General features: G+C 40.0%; 1 protein-coding gene across 3 annotated transcripts in view; it reads right to left on the reverse strand.

Annotated features, from left to right (window-relative positions):
- Positions 1-18,622, reverse strand: part of EPB41L4A (erythrocyte membrane protein band 4.1 like 4A) — a 107,604-nt gene that overhangs the window by 12,480 nt on the left and 76,502 nt on the right. For all 3 annotated transcript variants that reach the window (XM_015849456.3, XM_085529865.1, XM_085529864.1), the window contains 5 exons: positions 17,058-17,139; positions 13,155-13,238; positions 10,688-10,801; positions 8,978-9,025; positions 4,952-5,029 (listed from right to left, as the gene is read on the reverse strand). In XM_015849456.3, coding sequence (XP_015704942.1) covers positions 4,952-5,029; positions 8,978-9,025; positions 10,688-10,801; positions 13,155-13,238; positions 17,058-17,139 — 406 coding nt within the window. The remainder of the gene's footprint in view (positions 1-4,951; positions 5,030-8,977; positions 9,026-10,687; positions 10,802-13,154; positions 13,239-17,057; positions 17,140-18,622) is intronic.

The raw sequence follows: 18,622 nt of genomic DNA on the forward strand, positions 1-18,622 counted from the left end.
ACGCAGTAAAATGAACACATTTGAGAGTGGGCTGACATAATTCTATCATGGAAAAGCTGGTCAGGACAACTGGCACAACAACGGTTGGTCATTAAAAGCTCTAGAAGCTTCAGGGTTTTAGTACTGCAGATACCGCTGCTGTGATAAAATGCTAAGCTGGGACAAGTGGATGTGTCTAGCTTCAGTCAATTCAACAGTAATTTATGTATAAACATATAAACAACCCTGGAAAATATCACTCAAAGAGTATGAAAGTATGACCAGCATACTGAATAAGCTAGGGAAGCTTAACAAAAAAAATTAATGGGAAGACTGGAAACAAGCAAATAAACCATCAGAGGTAAGTGTTTTATTAGGTGGAGACATGACTGCCTGAAAAATGTACGGCATGCTGTTGTTGTTGCTCTTCAGTAAATATGTACCTTTCTAGTTAAATTTGCTGTGTTCACAGCAGGGGGTTGGAGCTCGACGATGTTTAAGGTTCCTTCCTACCTACACCATTCTGTGATTCTAAGTTTTTAATTGCATTGAGCTGAACTGACAAAGCAGGCTGGTAATTTTGCTTTAATAAAATCTTCACTCACATGCATGAGTTTTGAGCTAGATCCCCAAGTACTGTAAACAATCATAACTCTAACGAATGGCACTAAGCATCTGGAACAGACGACAATATAGGTATTGGTTTCTAATCAGGCTTTTTTAAACCTGTAATCTGGTGGTAGGGATTAACATAAGCATCTATCTAATGCTTGTGTAAAAGAACTCACACAGTAACAAGTAATGAATTGTGATTTTCATCCTGGATAATCCAGTTTGTGGAGACAGCAATAATCCCACATGGCATAAACAGTATGAACTGCCTCACACATATGGCCCATCACTTAAACCTGAACAAAAAGAAGACATGTGGCTGTCAGACCAGCACTGCTACACTGGGTGCTGAATCTGCCAGCTTGCCATCTACCCTAAATCTCTTTTGATTTTAAACCATTCCCTCTCGTCTTATATACTCCTCAAAGAAGAGGCTCCCTCCATCCTTCCTGCAGGTCCCTTTTAAGTATTGTAAGGCCAAAGCCAAGTGCCCCTAGAGCCTTCTCTTCTTCAAGCTAAACAAGCCCAGCTCTCTCACCCCCTCTTCATAGGAGAGGTGCTCCAGCACTCTGATCATCTTCGTGGTCCTCCTCTGGATGTGCCCCAAATCTCCTCATCTTTCTTCAGCTAGAGGACCCCAGTCTTGGAGGCAGTACTCTAGGAAGACCTCATGAGAGCTGAACAGAGGGGGACAAATCACCTCCCTGTGCCAGCTCCCTAAGCTAGCTATGCTTATTTATTTATTTATTTTATTTTATTTTTTATTTTATTTTATTTTTTTTTTTTAATGCAGTTCAGACTTTCTTGGTTGGCATTCTGGGCTGCAAGCACACACTGCCAGCTTTCTCATAAGCCAGCACCCAGGACCTTCTCCCCAGGGCTGCTTTCAATCCATTCTCTATGTAATACTCCATTACACTTTAATGCTGTGCAAAAGATGGCAGCAGAGGTGCATTCCAATAGAATGGCATCTGAATGAAAGTGCATATGAAGCAAAGGTGCGGAACTGAAATACAGAAGAAACTGCACTCATTTACATTCAGTGACGTCTGCTGAACGCCTCTGAAGACCAAACAGCAGATGGGAAGTCCTATATAGAGAGACTGGTGAGGTGTTGGAACTGTCTGCCCTGAGAGGCTGTGGATGCTCTGTCCCTAGGGGCGTTCAAGACCAGGTCTGATGGGGCCCTGGGCAACCTGATCTAGTACCAGATCTGGATGCTGGCAGCCCTGCCCGCAGCAGGGTGGGTTAAAACTTGATGATCACTGGGGTCCCTTCTAATCCAAACCATTCCATGACTCCATAATTCTATGTGAGTATAGTGAGGGGTGGGTGGTGAGTTTCTGCAGCAGCAACTGCAGCTTACCTCCATAGGTACCTGTTTTCACAAGTGCAGTATGCAGGATCTTCTTATTGTCAGCAAAAACACATAGCTAACAGTGGTGACTATGTTAAAAAAGAGTGCTCTGTAGCTAAGAATGTTCTCTATCAGATGGTGTTGCTGTGTTCTTTGTACCTGCTACAGTTTCCATGGAAATAAAAAGGAGGCATTATTTTCAGAGTGACCAATATTCATCATAGGTTCTTACTCTTACCATGAATACTTGCTTTGGAGGAAATGTTCAGAATCACAGAATTATAGAATGGCCTGTGTTGAAAAGGACCACAATGATCATTTAGTTTCAAACCCCTGCTATGTGCAGAGTAACCAGCCACCCGATCAGGCTGCCCAGAGCCACATCCAGCCTTGCCTTGAATGCCTGCAAGGATGGGGCATCCACAACCTCCTTGGGCAACCTGTTCCAGTGCATAAGCACCCTCTGTATGAAAAACTTCCTCCTAGTATCTAACCTAAACCTGCTCTGTCTCAGTTTTAAACCATTTCCTCTCGTCCTATCACTATCCACACTCATAAATAGCCATTCCCCCTCCTGTTTATGCACTCCTTTCAAGTACTGGAAGGCCACAATGAGGTCTCCCCAGAGCCTTCTCTTCTCCAAGCTAAACAAGCCCAGTTCCCTCACCCTTTCTTCACAGGAGAGGTGCTCCAGCCCTCTGATCATCTTAGCAGTCCTGTTCTGCACCCACTCTAAGAGCTCCACATCTTTCTTGTACCGGAGTCCCCAAGCCTGAATACAGTACTACAGATGGGGCCTCACAAGAGCTGAGTAAAGGGGGAGGATCACCTCCCTCTCCCACTGAGATAAAAGATTTTCTTCCCATTCTTCTACCTTTCTACCTTTAGTAGGTCACACCTGCTTTTTTTTTGCTTTTTTTTTCCCATGATGTTTTATTTCTACCTAACAAAAAGTTGACAGTAGTTTCAATACAACAGCACAAGTTAGTGTGCTTGACTCAGGAACTCAGTTATTATACTGTGAAATAAATTAATATTAATCTATGCAATGAATAAACATGAGTAAAAGCACTTGGAAGCCTCACTGTATTGTCACAACTAACCCTGCTGTAGATGGACCACCTCTGCTAAGAGAGGAAAGTAAACCTCTGCCTGTGTCCTTTTAGCTTATGAGATTCTTGTTTTGTATGCTAACAAAATGGAAAAAAATCATTGATTGCTGCTTTTCCTGGTTTTGCTGACAAGGAAAAAGTACCTGACCTTCCTTAATTAATGTCTGTTTACTTTAGCACTTATTACTTATACAATTGCAATTTGTATTTAATTGTATTTAAAATTACAATTACTTATAATCTCGCCTGATTTCAAGTGACCATCTAGGAGCAACAGATGCTGTAACTTCAACATTTTTAGCATATCTTACATTTCTGGGCATGTCAGAAGAACATAAAAAATGTCCTTCCATACAAATTGATTATACTCTTTTTAATTGTAAGCACTTTTTCACAAACTAAGAACAGTTGGTAAAGGCCCATTCATTTCTTCAGAAGAGGGTAGGCATAACTTATGTCTTCTTACAATTCAATCTTTATATTGCAGGAATCTTTTAAAAACATTCTTGTGGCCAGTCTAATTTCATTGACTTGCCTGTGGAACTCTGAGAACAAGAGGTTTCACAGGAGAAAAAGGCAGGCAATATTGTACTGAGAGAATGAAACACAGAATGCACCCACATATCACTGAAAATATACCCAGTACTTCATTCAAACCTCAGAGCTCACCCAGAAAACAAAACTTCCATACACAGTATTATGCTGTTAGCTGAGTATCTCAGAAGACTGCTCTGCTCTGATTTAAACAATTGCCAAAGAAACCTCATGATTCAGCTATGCTTTATGCAAGACCATTTCAATGTTAAGAATTTTATAGAATCTCTTCAACTCTTGAAAGTTATGCTTAACATACACATTTCTCAGCACTGTTCTAATATATCAAGCAAATCCCCACCTTTAAAAGCTTCAAAATACCTGAAAATAATTTATCACTAATAATTCTGTAGGCAAAACAAGGAACACAACAGCTTGTGGAGACTACTTTAAAAAAACCTAATCAATCCCTTTTTTGCTCAGTGACAGTTCTCATTTGCTCTGTTTATGCAATATGAAGCTCTATGTGCTTTGCTGAAATACGTTATATAAATAGCTCTCATGCTGCTACCACAAGTGCAATATAAAAATGCTACAGCAAGTTAGTTGTTATGCCAACTTCTTATCATCAAGAAAAACAGAACATAAGATCCAAACCTTACTAGCATCATTTGACATTAAATGCTATTGTTCTATTGTTCTACTAAAAGCTGGCATTGTACACAATCATAGAATCACTCAGATTGGAAAAGACCTTCAAGATCAAGTCCAACCACCACCTAACCATACTACCCTAAAGTCTTAACAACCCTCTGCTAAATCATTCTGGATTTAGGCCTACAGTTCACATTTTGGAAAATAAAAATACTAACATAACTAGCATTTGAATACTAACATAACATACTAACATACAAGCATTTGAAAACAACATCAAGTTTCAGATCCATTCAAAACTATTTTTTCTACTTGCCACAATGGCGTATTTTTTGCTCAAAACAGACACCTGAAAATTTGGAAGTTTTAAAGTATATGCTGTGAATACCATATCCATTATTATCCACTTTATTTGTATCAATGCTGCAAGTCCTTTATTAACATGTCCAGGATTTGATTTTGCAGTTCATTAGTGAGATCTTTCCATGCATTAGGAGAAAGTACATATTTGCTGCACATACCAAAGGCATACATGCAATATGGCAATTCTCTCTCTTTTTATTCAAGCAACAACTTGACACTGCTTCAGGAAGACTGCGTTCATATATAACATCAGTCCCTATTAGGGCTGTCTCAAGAAAATCTATTCTCTAGTTGTCTGTGTTTCATACAAGTAAAATGGTCTAAACAATAAAAAGGTCACCTGTTTCTCTTCTTCCGATGCTCCCTGTTGGAATTTTCAGATTCACTGCCACTGCTGGTGTTACAACGAGAACGTGATCTGGAGAAGAGAAAAGCAGTATCTCAGGATCACTTTAATCACAAATATCTTGTGAAAAATGCTGATGTTCTCAACAAGGAATAAACAATGCCTAAAAGACAGGAAAATTAGAGTTACAAGAGTCTAGAAGGCTTGTCTACACCTGAGAGTCATATTATCTTTTGCTTATTAAATAACTGGAAATATCTGCTTCAAAGGAAGCACCCAGAATGCAGTGTCAAGTGACTGCTATTTTCCTTCTGAATCACTGTACTGCATTTTTGGGTTCAACTATTTTAGCTCTCAGCATTCCTTACGGGTATGCCTCAGTGAAATACTTCTTTGAGGTGTAAAAAGTTCTACCTTTAAACTATGTGCATTCTCCTTTCTTACACCTTACCATTGGACTCACAATGGAAACTTTACAGGGCAATTCTGATTATGCAGGCAGATCAGAATACTCACTGGATTTATCTTCTTCTATTCACCTGTAACTTTTAATGTGAGCTTCTATTAAGCTCATGTCATTTTTTGAGTGTTGGGCTGTAAGGATGAAACACCACTAGCACCGTGCTTCTGCTGATCTTCATAGACACAGAGTGGCAGGTTTGCTCATCAGCACAGCTTTGAGGTAACCCCTGGCACAGCTACAATTTGGGCAGTGCATCATGTGAGGAAAAAAAAGGAAGCAGCACCTTCTTTACCATCTCCAACTGTGGAACTTCAAATGGTACGGTGACATTTATGGCTCTGATTATTTATTACTGGTAAAAACTAGTGGAGAAGGCTGATACAAAGTAGACAGGTAATACTCAAGAGTCGAACTTCAAGAAGAAAATGAGGATCTGACTGCCTTCTCAGTACAAAGAAGTACTTGGCCTCTATTATCAGAAACTTTTAAAACCCCAGTTGCCACAGATCATAATTTTGCAGCAGACAGACCAACTATCAGAGCTTTCTTGTCCTAGAAATAAAGGCTCTGTTAACATACTGCTGAGCTAAGTCCTGAAATACAGCATTAAAATCTGGTTTGGACTACTGTTCAGCAAGACCATGGTCTCAGCCCTAAGGATAGGCACACTTCTGTGTGCCATAGACGAACAGAAGAAGTTTAACAAAATTAACATGGGATGGTCCAGAAGAATTTTGGACATCGGGATTTAAGACTGGTGACACTGTTGCTGCAATGGAAAGCAAGAGTTTTCTTCTTAAGTCTCTGAGCATAAAATACGAGAGACAAGCAGGTTGACTGCTGATGCTGCTGATATTCTTGCTCCTCCTGGCTTTTCTTCATTCTTTTCTGAGCTGCATTGTTAAAAGAGCAGACTTGTTACATTGCCCCTCAAGATGAAAGGTGAAGACAGCTGATCTGGCGTAACAGGTAAGAGAAGGCATTTCATGATAAGGTTGAAAGCTATGGTCAGGCACCTGCTCAGCCTGTGTTCTAACTGTTTAGAGAGAAGAGGCCAAACAGGATGGGATAAGATCAAAGATACTTCCTAGGAGTAGAAAAGCAACAGCGTTTACCTCCCTTAGGAATTCTAACTGCTCAGTGACACGCTGCTCTACACTCTAAATAAGAAACTAGGGTCCTGCTGTGGATGTCCTTCCACCACACCTAAGGCTCAAAAATCTGCCCATGATTCCGCTGAATTATGACTGGTTTCATCAGACTGGTGCATCACTGATTGACTCAGAGTCTATGGAATTGAAAGATCACTTAAGAGGCTGATCTCCCCTCTCTCCTAAGCAGTAACCAGAATAGCTTTTATTAAAGTAACTGATTAACTTCCAGAAACGTTTCAGAATAATTGCACACCAAAGACTAGGAAAATCAGTTCAGCCCAGCTTGTCTGCAGGGAATAGTCTCAGGTAAGTGAAACATCCCCAACAGAGAAGCAAACACTCTTCATTCTTCCAAATTTTATGGTTCATAACTTAAATCCATTGAGAGGTTCAAGACAGACAGCTTTCCAGGTTAAAAAGAATACATTACTGGGTGAAGCTAGAAGTGAGAACAAGAGAGATGCATGTTTCTTCAGAAAAATGTTGTTCCTAAGAAAGAAAAGATTAAAAGACAGCATCCAAAAGGTACTGGCTCAAGCAAGCTGAGTAAGTTCAAAGAGCAAAACATGCCCCACAACTGCAGCAGATCTTACGCATGCACTACTCTCTCTTCCCCTTTCCCATACCTCATATCCACTAACACTCTCAACATCATTAGGTTTTGTTTTTTTTTTTTAATTTATTTTTAATTTCCCGGTCATCACAGCAACACTGTTCTTTCACAGTTCAAGTATTTCCTTGCTCTGATTTAAACAACTTATCCTATAAAGTACCAAGGCAGCAAAATAAAATATGCTATTTGCTCCAATTCAAGATAAGCCTATTTAGTCCAATTCAAGATAAGCTTTTTTCTAGCTTTTCAGGAATTAAAATCTGCTCTACATCTTGAGGACTCACATCAAATTACCTTGTTTTCACTGTCAGAAAAGCACTTGCAGGAAGACAGCAGGGCTGCCAAGATGCTAGATGAATGGCAGGTTATTCATGCTAGCTGTCAGGATGTTATCTTTCACTGCATATTAAACATCAGTTTTTACTGAACTGAATAATATATCAAAAGCAAGTTAGAAAAATAAAGGTGGTTTCCTAAGACAGGTGCAGGAACACAAAAGCTAACCCCAGCCTCTAGAAATTACAGAGCAGCTTTATCATTTACCCCATGTTTTCTTGCTCAAGCAAGAAACACGTCCAACATGGTCTGACACATGGAGCAAGAAACAGTCTGTTAGGCAAAAGAGACAGAACATGCACGGCCCTGCGGGAACTTTGGGATAGAATTTGGTATTTCAGAGAAACAACTGACAGAGAAGGCTCATATCCTAACGCAGTCCTTTTTTGATTAAAATTTAAGTCACCAGTCTGAAGAAGTGGAGAAAGTCCACTGCTACATTCAGTAATAAATCTGTACATCGGTAATGTACAGCCTTCAGGCAGAGATCTCGTCTAAGCACTTGCATTTCCTACATGAAATGCCTAACTACATCATCTGTTTTCTGTTCTTGACATTCACCATGGGTGTATCACTGGCAGATTGAAATGGTAACATCTTTCAAAAAATTAATGTTATCTTAGGCACAAAGTACATGAGCTCTTTCTCTGACTTCCTGTGATTGTTCCTGAGATATTTGTTTCTCTGCCAGAGCTCCTTTCCCATGCTGGTGCACTGAATCAGATCCTGGGAGTGCCTTCTCTCCTTCACAAGCTTCAAGAGAGTCAGACATCAAAATACACTCTGCTATGTCCTTTTACCAACAGCCAGAACAGGAACAAGGAGGAGCACAGCACAGAGTCACAGCAAAGAACTCCAGATGCAAAAATATGTAAAAAGATGCGTAGAAAGTTGAAGTCACGGAAGCACACACCTGAATTTACACCAGCATTTTATTTGAAAGTGCGACATCCAGACAAGATTGCACAAGAAAAAGAAGCAAAGCTTAACAAGGAAGTAAAAATGTCTAAGACACCTTGAGAAAACCACAAAAAGAAGTTTAAGCAGAACAGATATGCTTCTGCATCTATATTCTGGACATAATCTCAAATGACAATACACATGATATCAAAACAGACGGACTAGTCAAAACACAACCTGCAGATGTAAAATCCAAAAGCTCAGACTTCTGGAATTGATTTTCAAGCTGCAGACAAGCCTTTAGTAAACTTCCACAAACCATTTATAATATGTTTAGAAGTAATAACATGCAGGGCAGGTTGTAGGAGTCATTGATGTGATAAGGTTATATTACAGAGCAATGGAAAGAGAAACTTAAATGGATGAAACACACTAAACCTTTTAAAAATTCATGAGAATGGGGGGAGAATGAAGGAAGGGAGGAGATACAGGGAACTAAAATATTGTCAGTACCTTCACTATCACTTCATGACTGTTATGGTGTATATATTTACCTTCTCCTGTGCTTTAGATCTGAATCTTCACCACTGTTCTGGGCTTTCCTGTGATATTAAGGAAGTGTTAATGAAATATAATTGAGTCACTTAATACAAATACACAAAGGTTTCCATCTTCAGTATTTAGGATGGAGAAAAAAAGGCATGTGCTTCTTTAAAAACTTTCAAGGCAACTCCACTAAGTTGCAGAGGCAACCTGATCACATTCAAGTTCTCACTGCAAAATGCTGACTTACAAGGCTGAGCACAGCAAGCTGGCCATTACAGCTTCCTAATGTTTTCAGTATAGCAAATCCTGATGTCTTCCTCTCAGTTCCAGTTAGGTCTGTATACACAGCATAGCTATTGTTGTTAAACAGTTGAAAAAGGAAAGCATGTCAATTCAGCTAAGACTCAGGAAGACACAATTAGGTTAGAATCTACCCACTATTGTCAGCCTTTACAGTCTTACATTTGAGATAAGACCTTCTAAAAACACTCTGGGGGTGTGGTGGCCCAAGATAAAACTTGTTATTGGCACGGCCACCTGTCTAGCTAGCAGATGAGTCAAACATAAAACCCAGATGACAAACTCATTGCATCTCAAAAGGATCTCCTACCACACAGTGCATTATTCTTTTCTTGCTGCAAGATGCTTTTACACTGCTTTCACATTCCTTTGTTTTAGCAGACCCCAATAATATTTTCTGACAACAAATCATGAATGAATAAGAAATTCAATGCCAGTAAACACACTGCTATCAACACTTACAAGGGCCGTATTCAACAGAGAAAAACAACATAATTCTGTCAACTTAAGATGAACTACACTGATTTACTTCATTTAACTTGTGCATGAGCTCACTAAACATACACAACGGTTGAGTTTCTTCACTGCTTTTCTAGACAGCAATGGGCATGTAGGAAGTTTAGAGCAGCTCAGAAACCTGATAAATATAAAACCTTCTTGTCTGTTGAGAAAGATTTCCTCACAGATAAGGCTGTCTCTACAAAGACCCCTTTGCAAACTTTGGCTTTGAAAGCCCAAAAGAGAATTGCATCAGAGATGTCAGAAGCTTCAAGGTGCAGGCTCGTAAAGTAGTCTTCAAAGACTGTGAATACAGCACAGTAGCTATGTGCATCTATATTTCACAGCAGACCTCAGCACCAGTGTACTTTAGCTAGTGTAGGTGATGAAAACAGTCTTTCAGCAGGACAAATAACCCCAGGTAACATGCAGACTGTAAGAACTATCACTTCATAATGTGAGCTGTCACTGATTCACATATTGGACATACTCCAGGACACAAAGCAAAGTACCTCCATCCATTTAATTCCAGTTTTCTAAGTTAGTTAATTAAAACTAAGTTACTGTTTTGTAAAGGAAGTTCATTGTCAACCAAGCAAGATCCATAAATCCTTTTCTTTACAAGGACAAAGGCAAAACAGATGCAGCAACTGAAAGGATCTTTCAAGTGCAAATAATATAAGTTTTTGTATTTTCAATATTATTTTTCTCATACACACGATAAACAAACAAGATAAAACCCTGATCAAAGTTTCCTTTGCAAAATCAAATCCCATGTTCCAAGTTCACTTTCATTTTGCACAAACTGACACTCCCAGGACTCAGCAGTGTCTTCAAGAGGCTTTACTGAGCACAGAGCATTCAGGACCACAAGCTTTCTGCCATAAGAAGCTAACTGCAATAGGCCTCAGGGCTCTTACCTCCTCCGGACTGGCTGCCCACACTCATTCTCACTGCCACCTGATGGGTTCCGTCGCCGAGCATAAGGAAACTTTGGTGATTTATTGCGGTCACTGGGGGAATTATACAGCCCACTGGGGTTAAAAAGGAAAAGCAAACAACTGACTTCTCTGCTTTCACAGTAATTAAGTCAGATAACCTAGATTAGATCTACAAGAACAATGAGAAGGCTCACACATTCGAACATTCATGTGTTCCTTTATATACATACACAAGAGTGGGCAAGCATGTGCATTCATACATGCAGTGTAAATACCAACAGTACTGCTTTCCAAGAGCAAATATTTTACCCTGAACACTTAAAATGCAGAACAGAGACCACCTGGCACTGGAAAGATGACAGTTCTAAGCTTACAAAATGTAGAACCAAGCACATACACCTTGTTCTAGAATTTCTGTGATTTAGGAAGATTTACACAACTCACAATGGGGTATTCACATGCATCTGTATTGTTTTAGGTTTTCCATGGATTTAAGTACAAAAACAGTGCCCACACCCCAACATAAATCTTCAGCACAGACAAAAATCTGGACTGTTAAATAATTTTAGCTCTGGATGTCTGCTGCTCATCTACAGAATCCTCTGAAAATGGCATGGATGTATCTCAAGCTTCACGTACTTAAGCCTTGGTAGGACTTAAGGCTGCTACAGTATCAAAAGCAGACTGCATAGTCTGTTCTCAAAGGCCTGTATGAATGGTACAGTTGTGCCTTCCTACAGAAATGCAACTTCCAATAGTGGAACAGAGCCTGCAATGGAAAACACACTACTCTAAAGGTGGTCTACTGATGCAGTAACAGCTTCACACCTTCCTAAATCAACTAGTTTAAACTCCAGAACATATTTCTGTCTGGTGATACTCAGCCCGTTTCATGACAGCTATCTGCCAAACATCATATTCTCAACAAATTCTTCTTGCTTTCCTAAACTCCTTCTTCTCCATACTGCTGATTACAGTGATGCTCTGCATAGCTAAAAATCTTTTTGCAACATATGGTCTGTTTTTTGTACCTAAAACCGCTTAGTTCTTTACAACAAACATCCTTTCAAAAACTCAATCCCACTACTATTGGGCTCCTGGGAATCAAAACTCCTTCCATACTGAGAACAGCTTTAACCATAAAGCTATACTGTGACAAGTTGACATTGGTTCTTTTTTAAATATCATAAATGTCCATCCTGGCAAATGAACATTTGCACACTGCCTTGTCCTTACACTGAAAACTCTATGCAGAATCACAGCATAAACATGCCTCAAATGCCACCATGTATAAATATGAATCATCATGTAATAACAGGACTTCACTGCATTAAACTAAGATGCCATCTAGCTCACTGTTAACAAAAATGGCCATGAACAATCACTTAAGAAAAGTAATAAGTTTAATCATATGACAGTTCCCTAGTGCTTGTTATTCCCTGCTCAGGGTGACTGAGTGAGCCAGGTGTTACACCTCTGTCTTCATAAACCTTAAGCTGATTTCACTTCCATGCACAACCAGTTTCCCCCAGGAATCACTTAGCATCCCTTGGTAAGGAGCACCACAGGTCTCCTCTGCACAGAGGGTCACTCCTTTCCTCCTTCCTCAGTACTTTTAAACACTCTCCTGCCAGCTTCATTTGAAGATACCAAGATATTACACTGGAGAAATACAATCCTGGTCTCTATCCCTTTCCCCTACACTACTCATTATTCAGAGGTACATTCCCTGACTGAAGAATCCTGGTCTACACAGTTGCTCCTACTACAAGTTTCCTGTACAGCCATCTATACCTTTGTATAGCCTCTATCCCCTTCAAGACTTCTCCTCAGAACTTCACCAACAGTTCATGCAAGAAGCACATGATGCACAAATTTTTCTAATCTCAGAATGCTGTTCTCCTTCATTCTTCACTATGCCTATCCTAATAATTGCTAATCATCTTTCCTACTGCTACTAAGATGATGTTTTCATGAAGTTATCTACCAAAAGTCCACAGAACCTCATTTTAGTTGGAAAACTGGAACTATTCTTAACTCCCTTGTAATCTCTGTCTCAACATCATTTAATGGATTGTAACTCAGACCCTTAGAATCTTCCTTCCATTCTTCTCATACAACTTCCAGTCTCACTGAACAACTCTGTGCTATTACCAAGGTTTCTCATCCCCAATCTCCAGGTCTTCAACAGACATGCTCAACACATGAGGTCCATGAACAGAACTCAATGAGAAGGTGCAGGGCACATCTGTCCACTGACAACTACCTCCTATTCATATACTGTCAGAGTTCTAACTTACTACTTGACTGTGCCATGATCAACCTGTTTATTTGCAATATAGAGTTACAGCTAGTCCATTAATACATTATATCAAAATCCCTCACCCTTTTTCCAGGATACAATATTTAGCATACATAATACTTAAGATATCATGCTTTGCCTTACCTCTGCTGGCCATTTTCCTCCCATGGTGCGCTTGTTTTACTTCTTTGGGTTTCTGGACTGTTCTCATTTTTCATCTTTTTAAAGCTAAACAAAAACAAAGATATCTCTTTTAAATCCACAGTGCATAAGTCACATTTTTTTTCCATCTCTCAGAAATTAAACTTTGAGGAATACAGACACTTCAGAGAGCCACTGTGGCACACAGCTATTTGCCTGCCATGTAAAAGAAGGCCAACAGCTGATACATTACAGAATCTCTCCTAAAGAGATTCTGACCTGAAAGACAGCTCCACAATCACAAAATTATGGTAGCACAGACAAAAAGGTCAATCTTGTCTCAAAACAAGATGATTAGGCAAGAAGTCAAGCAGTAGGGCAGAGATACAGTACGTATCTCGTCTTCCACAATCTGCAGTTAGCGTATTATTGAACCAGAATTTTTATCTGCTCTGTGTTTTATATAGCTCTTGATGGAAGTTTCTTCCATGAATTCACTTAAACACCTTCTGGCCATTTTTGTCTTTTGAGCTCCAACTGTTCCTGGCAGCAGTACACAGATAGATAGATAGATAGATAGATAGATAGATAGATAGATAGATAGATAGATAGATAGATAGATAGATAGATAAATGACTTCATTTCACATCTTCCACCCTTTTCAAAACGTCTACCCTGTGTTCTTCATTGTTCTGTGTTTATGGGGGGTGAAAACAAAACAAAAGGAGTATAGGGGGAAGAGTCATGTGAATAATCATTCCTTAATCACGAACTCCACCTCATTATTTTTTTCATACATCCAACACCTGGTTCATCTTGTTTCCAAGTGAAAGAATCATAGTCTATTTCATCTCTCTCAGCCGAGAAGTCACCACACAGTTCAGATTATCCTTATCATACTTCTGTATCACTATTGTAGGTCTACAGTACTTTAAGATCAGAGCAACAAAGTCTGGGTTGGTAACTATTCAAAACATGTCAGACTATGGGTTTAGGGAGTAACATACTTTCCCTCTGCAACTGCCTACGCTGCTTTTTTTGCTAGACACTAATCGGGGGACTGACAAAATGAAATGCTGTTTTCACAGACTGCTACAAGGTGAAGCAGCAGCACAATCAAGGCACTGACCCAGCTTACAAGGCAGGTTTCAGTGTCTGCAACCAGTACCTTTGAGTGTTAAGGAGAGAAAGAGCAACATGCTCTAGCTCTTCGTTTCTTACTTGCTTTCCCACAGGTGATGTTTTACAACTCTCAGGTCCTTAATGCCCATGGATAGCCTTGTCACTGCCACTTCAAGTATTCTATGGTGGCTTACAGGTGGAGCATGCTCTTACACATATCTTCTCTCCCATAATTTCCTGTATCATTATCCCTAAGGTTCAATTTCAGCCTGAACGAGCAGGTCACTTGATACAAAACTAACCCATATTAGTTTCCACTAAGCTCTTCAAGAAGTATTACTGACAGCAACCCACTACAAGCATTAACACCACAGATCTTTCCAAAGTGCAACTATATCAGCAAAAAAGGCTTCACAGGTGCTTAAAACAGGGGAACATAAGCCGGAGCTCTCTACACAGAGCAGGTGGTGACAGACACCACTGTATGAAAGAATCATGGCTACTTAACTCAGTAATCCACTCTTAACCTCAGCCTTTGGTTACTACAGGTCACTGAGTTAATCATTTAATTCTCACATAGCGAACAAAATGCAAAGCTACAGCGAGTCAGCAGGAAAGAAACTGTATTACACTTCATCAGGTAAATCATTTTCTTAGTAATGCACTCATTAATCATTGATTCTTATTTGCACATGCTGAAAAACAAGTGCTTGCAACAGAGCAAGCTAGTTATTTGGGTAAACAAGTTTCTGTGCTGTATTACAGAGAGCAATATTTTTTTGCACAGCTTAAGTTGCTGAAGAATTCTCAGACTGATGTGGGTTTTAAAGAAATCTGAGTTGCACTTTCAAATCTTAAAAGGAGAGAGAAATAGGAATAATGTTGAGAGGTGAGCTCGCTGCATTAGACTGCTAACTCATTACACATTCAGAGCAGATATACACACTTCACAACTAGAGCTAAAGCACAGCATCTTGGGAGATACTGGTATTATCTCCAGGAACTCAGCTACAAAAAGGGACTGAGTCCACACCACCAGGATCTGATTTCTCTGGGAGATTATTGTTTTGGGTTGTTTTCTTTATTTTTATTTTTATGACTTACCTTGAATTTACATCATTTATACAGAAGAGATGACTAACTCAGCAATGAATAAAAACTATGAGAACTCAGCTCATAAAAGCTGCTGAAAAATGCTGTGTAAGCATGACTGAGAAGCAATGCAAGAATTACAGAGAATGGAATAAACTACCAAACAGTAAATGTTTCACAGAGGATGTGTGCTGCCTGCCAGGTACACTGAGCTATATGGACCTGGAAGGCCCATACTCATGTAGGCACTGACACACAGAAAAACAGACCTATTCCTAAACATAATGCATGGAAGAAAAGCCAACTTCAACTTTTTGTTTTGATGTTTAGAAGTGACTAATACTATTTAAAATCATGAGTCAGGTAGAATCTGCCTGAGAATTGTTTTTGAACTGCCAAGAAATTAAACCCAGAAGAACTTCTGAAGCCTCCACACTGAAATTCTGAAATTCCCCATTCTACAACTTGCCTCTTTTTTCTTTTTCTTTTCTTTTTAATGTATATACAGCACTGGAAATATAAACTGTACTTAAGGGCCCCTCCTACCCAATAATTTCATCTCTGCATTACAGGACAAAACTACATCCTCCAGTCACTTTCCTACCAAATCCTGTACTGTTTTCTGCTCAGTGGCCTTAGCTTCAGCCAGATGGAGAAGAAAAACTGTAAGCATTAACTTGTGATCAGTATTGTTTTCTAACGGCAAGAATATTGGATTCCAATTCCCTTAAACTAAAGAGGCAATTAAATTCATCTCTTCTCTGTTGGGATAACAGTTTAAAATATCAGACAACATGAAAGCCTATCTACCAAGTATTTACAGCAAATCTTCTGCACATTCCTTCCGAGGTCAGTGCAGATACTGAGCATGTGAAGACCCACAGATTCAGTAGAGAGGGTAAGGTCAGAGTTCCTCAGCTCGAAAAAAGCTGTCGGGGTTACTGGGCATGCAGAGACAGATAACTAGGCATCTAAGCATGAGACTCAGGCACTGAGATTTTGACTCATTGTTTTGCCAGATCATCTGTTTTTGATTTGTGCACACACATTTCACCTAAAATTAAGGGTGAGGACATAAATCTCCTTCTGAATCTAAACCTCACACTTTTCTCTCAAGTAAGCCTTATGAACAGATGTGCGCTTCAGCACTGACACAGCAGACCATACAAGCCCAGAACAGCACTGGCAGTTCACCACTGCAAACAAACATGAGATCTGTGCTCTTGGATTTACCAGTGTAATGGGTGATGGAGAGCAGCATTAATAGAACTAATGGAAAAAAGGCAATGCCCAGAAACTCCCTGTCCACTCACCCTAAGCAGAGCTTGTTCTGCCTGTGGACGGAGGGAGCAGGAGAGAGACAGGCAGGTCTTCACACCTGTCCTGACCAGTGTCCCTTGTGTCACAGTCTGGTTTATCAGGTTTTGAACAGAGACTATCTACCTGCTAACAAGCCCTGATTCGCGAGTTTCCAAACTCTGCATCACCAGAGTGAACTGCAAACTTCTGCTCTGGCTCAGGAGAAGATCAGGGCCTTCTGAAGTAACTGGGCGACACTCTGTTACCTGTGTCAGCAAAAATCAGAGAGTCCTAATCTTCAGGCCAGAAAACGCTATGACTGATGATTACTGAATGTGTTGCTCTATCCATTGTAATACACAAACTCTTTAAAGCTGTAAGGGAACTACCCACCTTTTCACTGGGGAAGGTGCAATAATTTTCGTAGTTCCTTCATTATCCCCATTCGTTGTAATCTGGCTTATGCTACCAGATCCTGAAAAAGAAAATAAAAACACTGAACACCTCCTCAGCATATCTGTTCGTATCTGTTGAATCTAATTGCCTACTTAACCCAGCAGAGTATGTGAGACAAAATAATGCACAAGACATCTGGTAAACATTCTTCTAAGGGAGTATAAGAAACACACTTCTGTTTCTTCTTCTCATTTCTAATTATAGAACATCAGTGTGGCCGTTTAACATGGTGGACATTCATTACTCTTCCATGTGAGGCAGAGGAATTAGCAGCTGTTGCTCCCACAGGGGCACTATGCCATTGCAACCAGGAGGGAATTTCCTGCTCTACTCACCAGTGAGTAGAGAGGTGTGAGAAGAATATAAGCAAACTACGTACGGTCTGCACTATGAACCTGGCAGTCTCCTGTGTAGCAACTGTGGACTCTAAAACAATCAGCAGATTAGAAAGTAAAGCAGCATAAGCATGTTCATTCCAAGGAACCCTTTTAAATTGATGTGGCATCACTGCATAACACTGATATATCCTAAGTCATGAGTGCAAACATAAAAACTGCAAACAAACACCTCTGAAAACTAATACTGTAAATAGAAAAGAGAATGAAAAATAATTTCTTCTTACATAGCAATAATATAACAATACTACATTATATACAAGATATTATACAGTTGATATATACGTAATGCAGCAATACTGACAGCTAAGTCTCACTTTGAATGAGTAAGAAATAACTGGCTAATAATGGAAGGTAATCTGCCTAGCTTCTTGTTTTCTACCCAATGCACAATACACAACCAAAGAATCACATAATTATCCCACTTCTTCCACACTGCTGGCACAAGAGAACCCACCAGCACTCTGAAGAAGTGCGATGAAGGTACACTTTCCCTAGTTTCTGAGCATCCATGGAACAGCTGAATCCAGGACACTAAAGCATCTTGCCAGGCCACCAGGTGTCTCACCAGGAGTGTATGGGTCTCTAACATGTCAAATCTGTTGGTCTCCTGCAGCTGCTTCTCATGGTACAGAGGGCCTCAAGTAACATTAGCCACCTTTGCTTAAGCAGTGCAGTTTAGCTGCATGAGAAAAATAATCAAGGAAAAAAAGTCCCCAAAGTTACATGGAGGGAATAAAAGACTGCTGCAGAAATTCTTCTTGAGACCTCTAAAGATGCTTTCAGTCTATCAACAGTTTACATTTTGCTTTCAGGCCAGTCCACGATCACTTCTAGGATCCCTGGACGGCTGAGGTTCCCCATAATCACTGCATAATCAATGAAAACCACTTACTCCAAGTGGCACTGGTAGCACGATGGGTGGAGGGAACCTTTCCTCTAAACATCCAGTAAAGCACAGGCAGTTGAGGTGCCAGGAGCTGCTTTCTGAAGTAGTTGGTACTGCTTTCAGTACCAACTACTTCAGAAGCAGCCCAAACTCCCTCATACGCAGCTAAAATCTCCTTCTCAGTTGGAGCGTAGCACTCTTCAGATGCCCTGTACGCT

The sequence above is a fragment of the Coturnix japonica genome, chromosome Z (assembly GCF_054131305.1).
Source record: "Coturnix japonica strain WE chromosome Z, WE-NBRP24, whole genome shotgun sequence".
Lineage (NCBI taxonomy): Eukaryota > Metazoa > Chordata > Aves > Galliformes > Phasianidae > Coturnix > Coturnix japonica.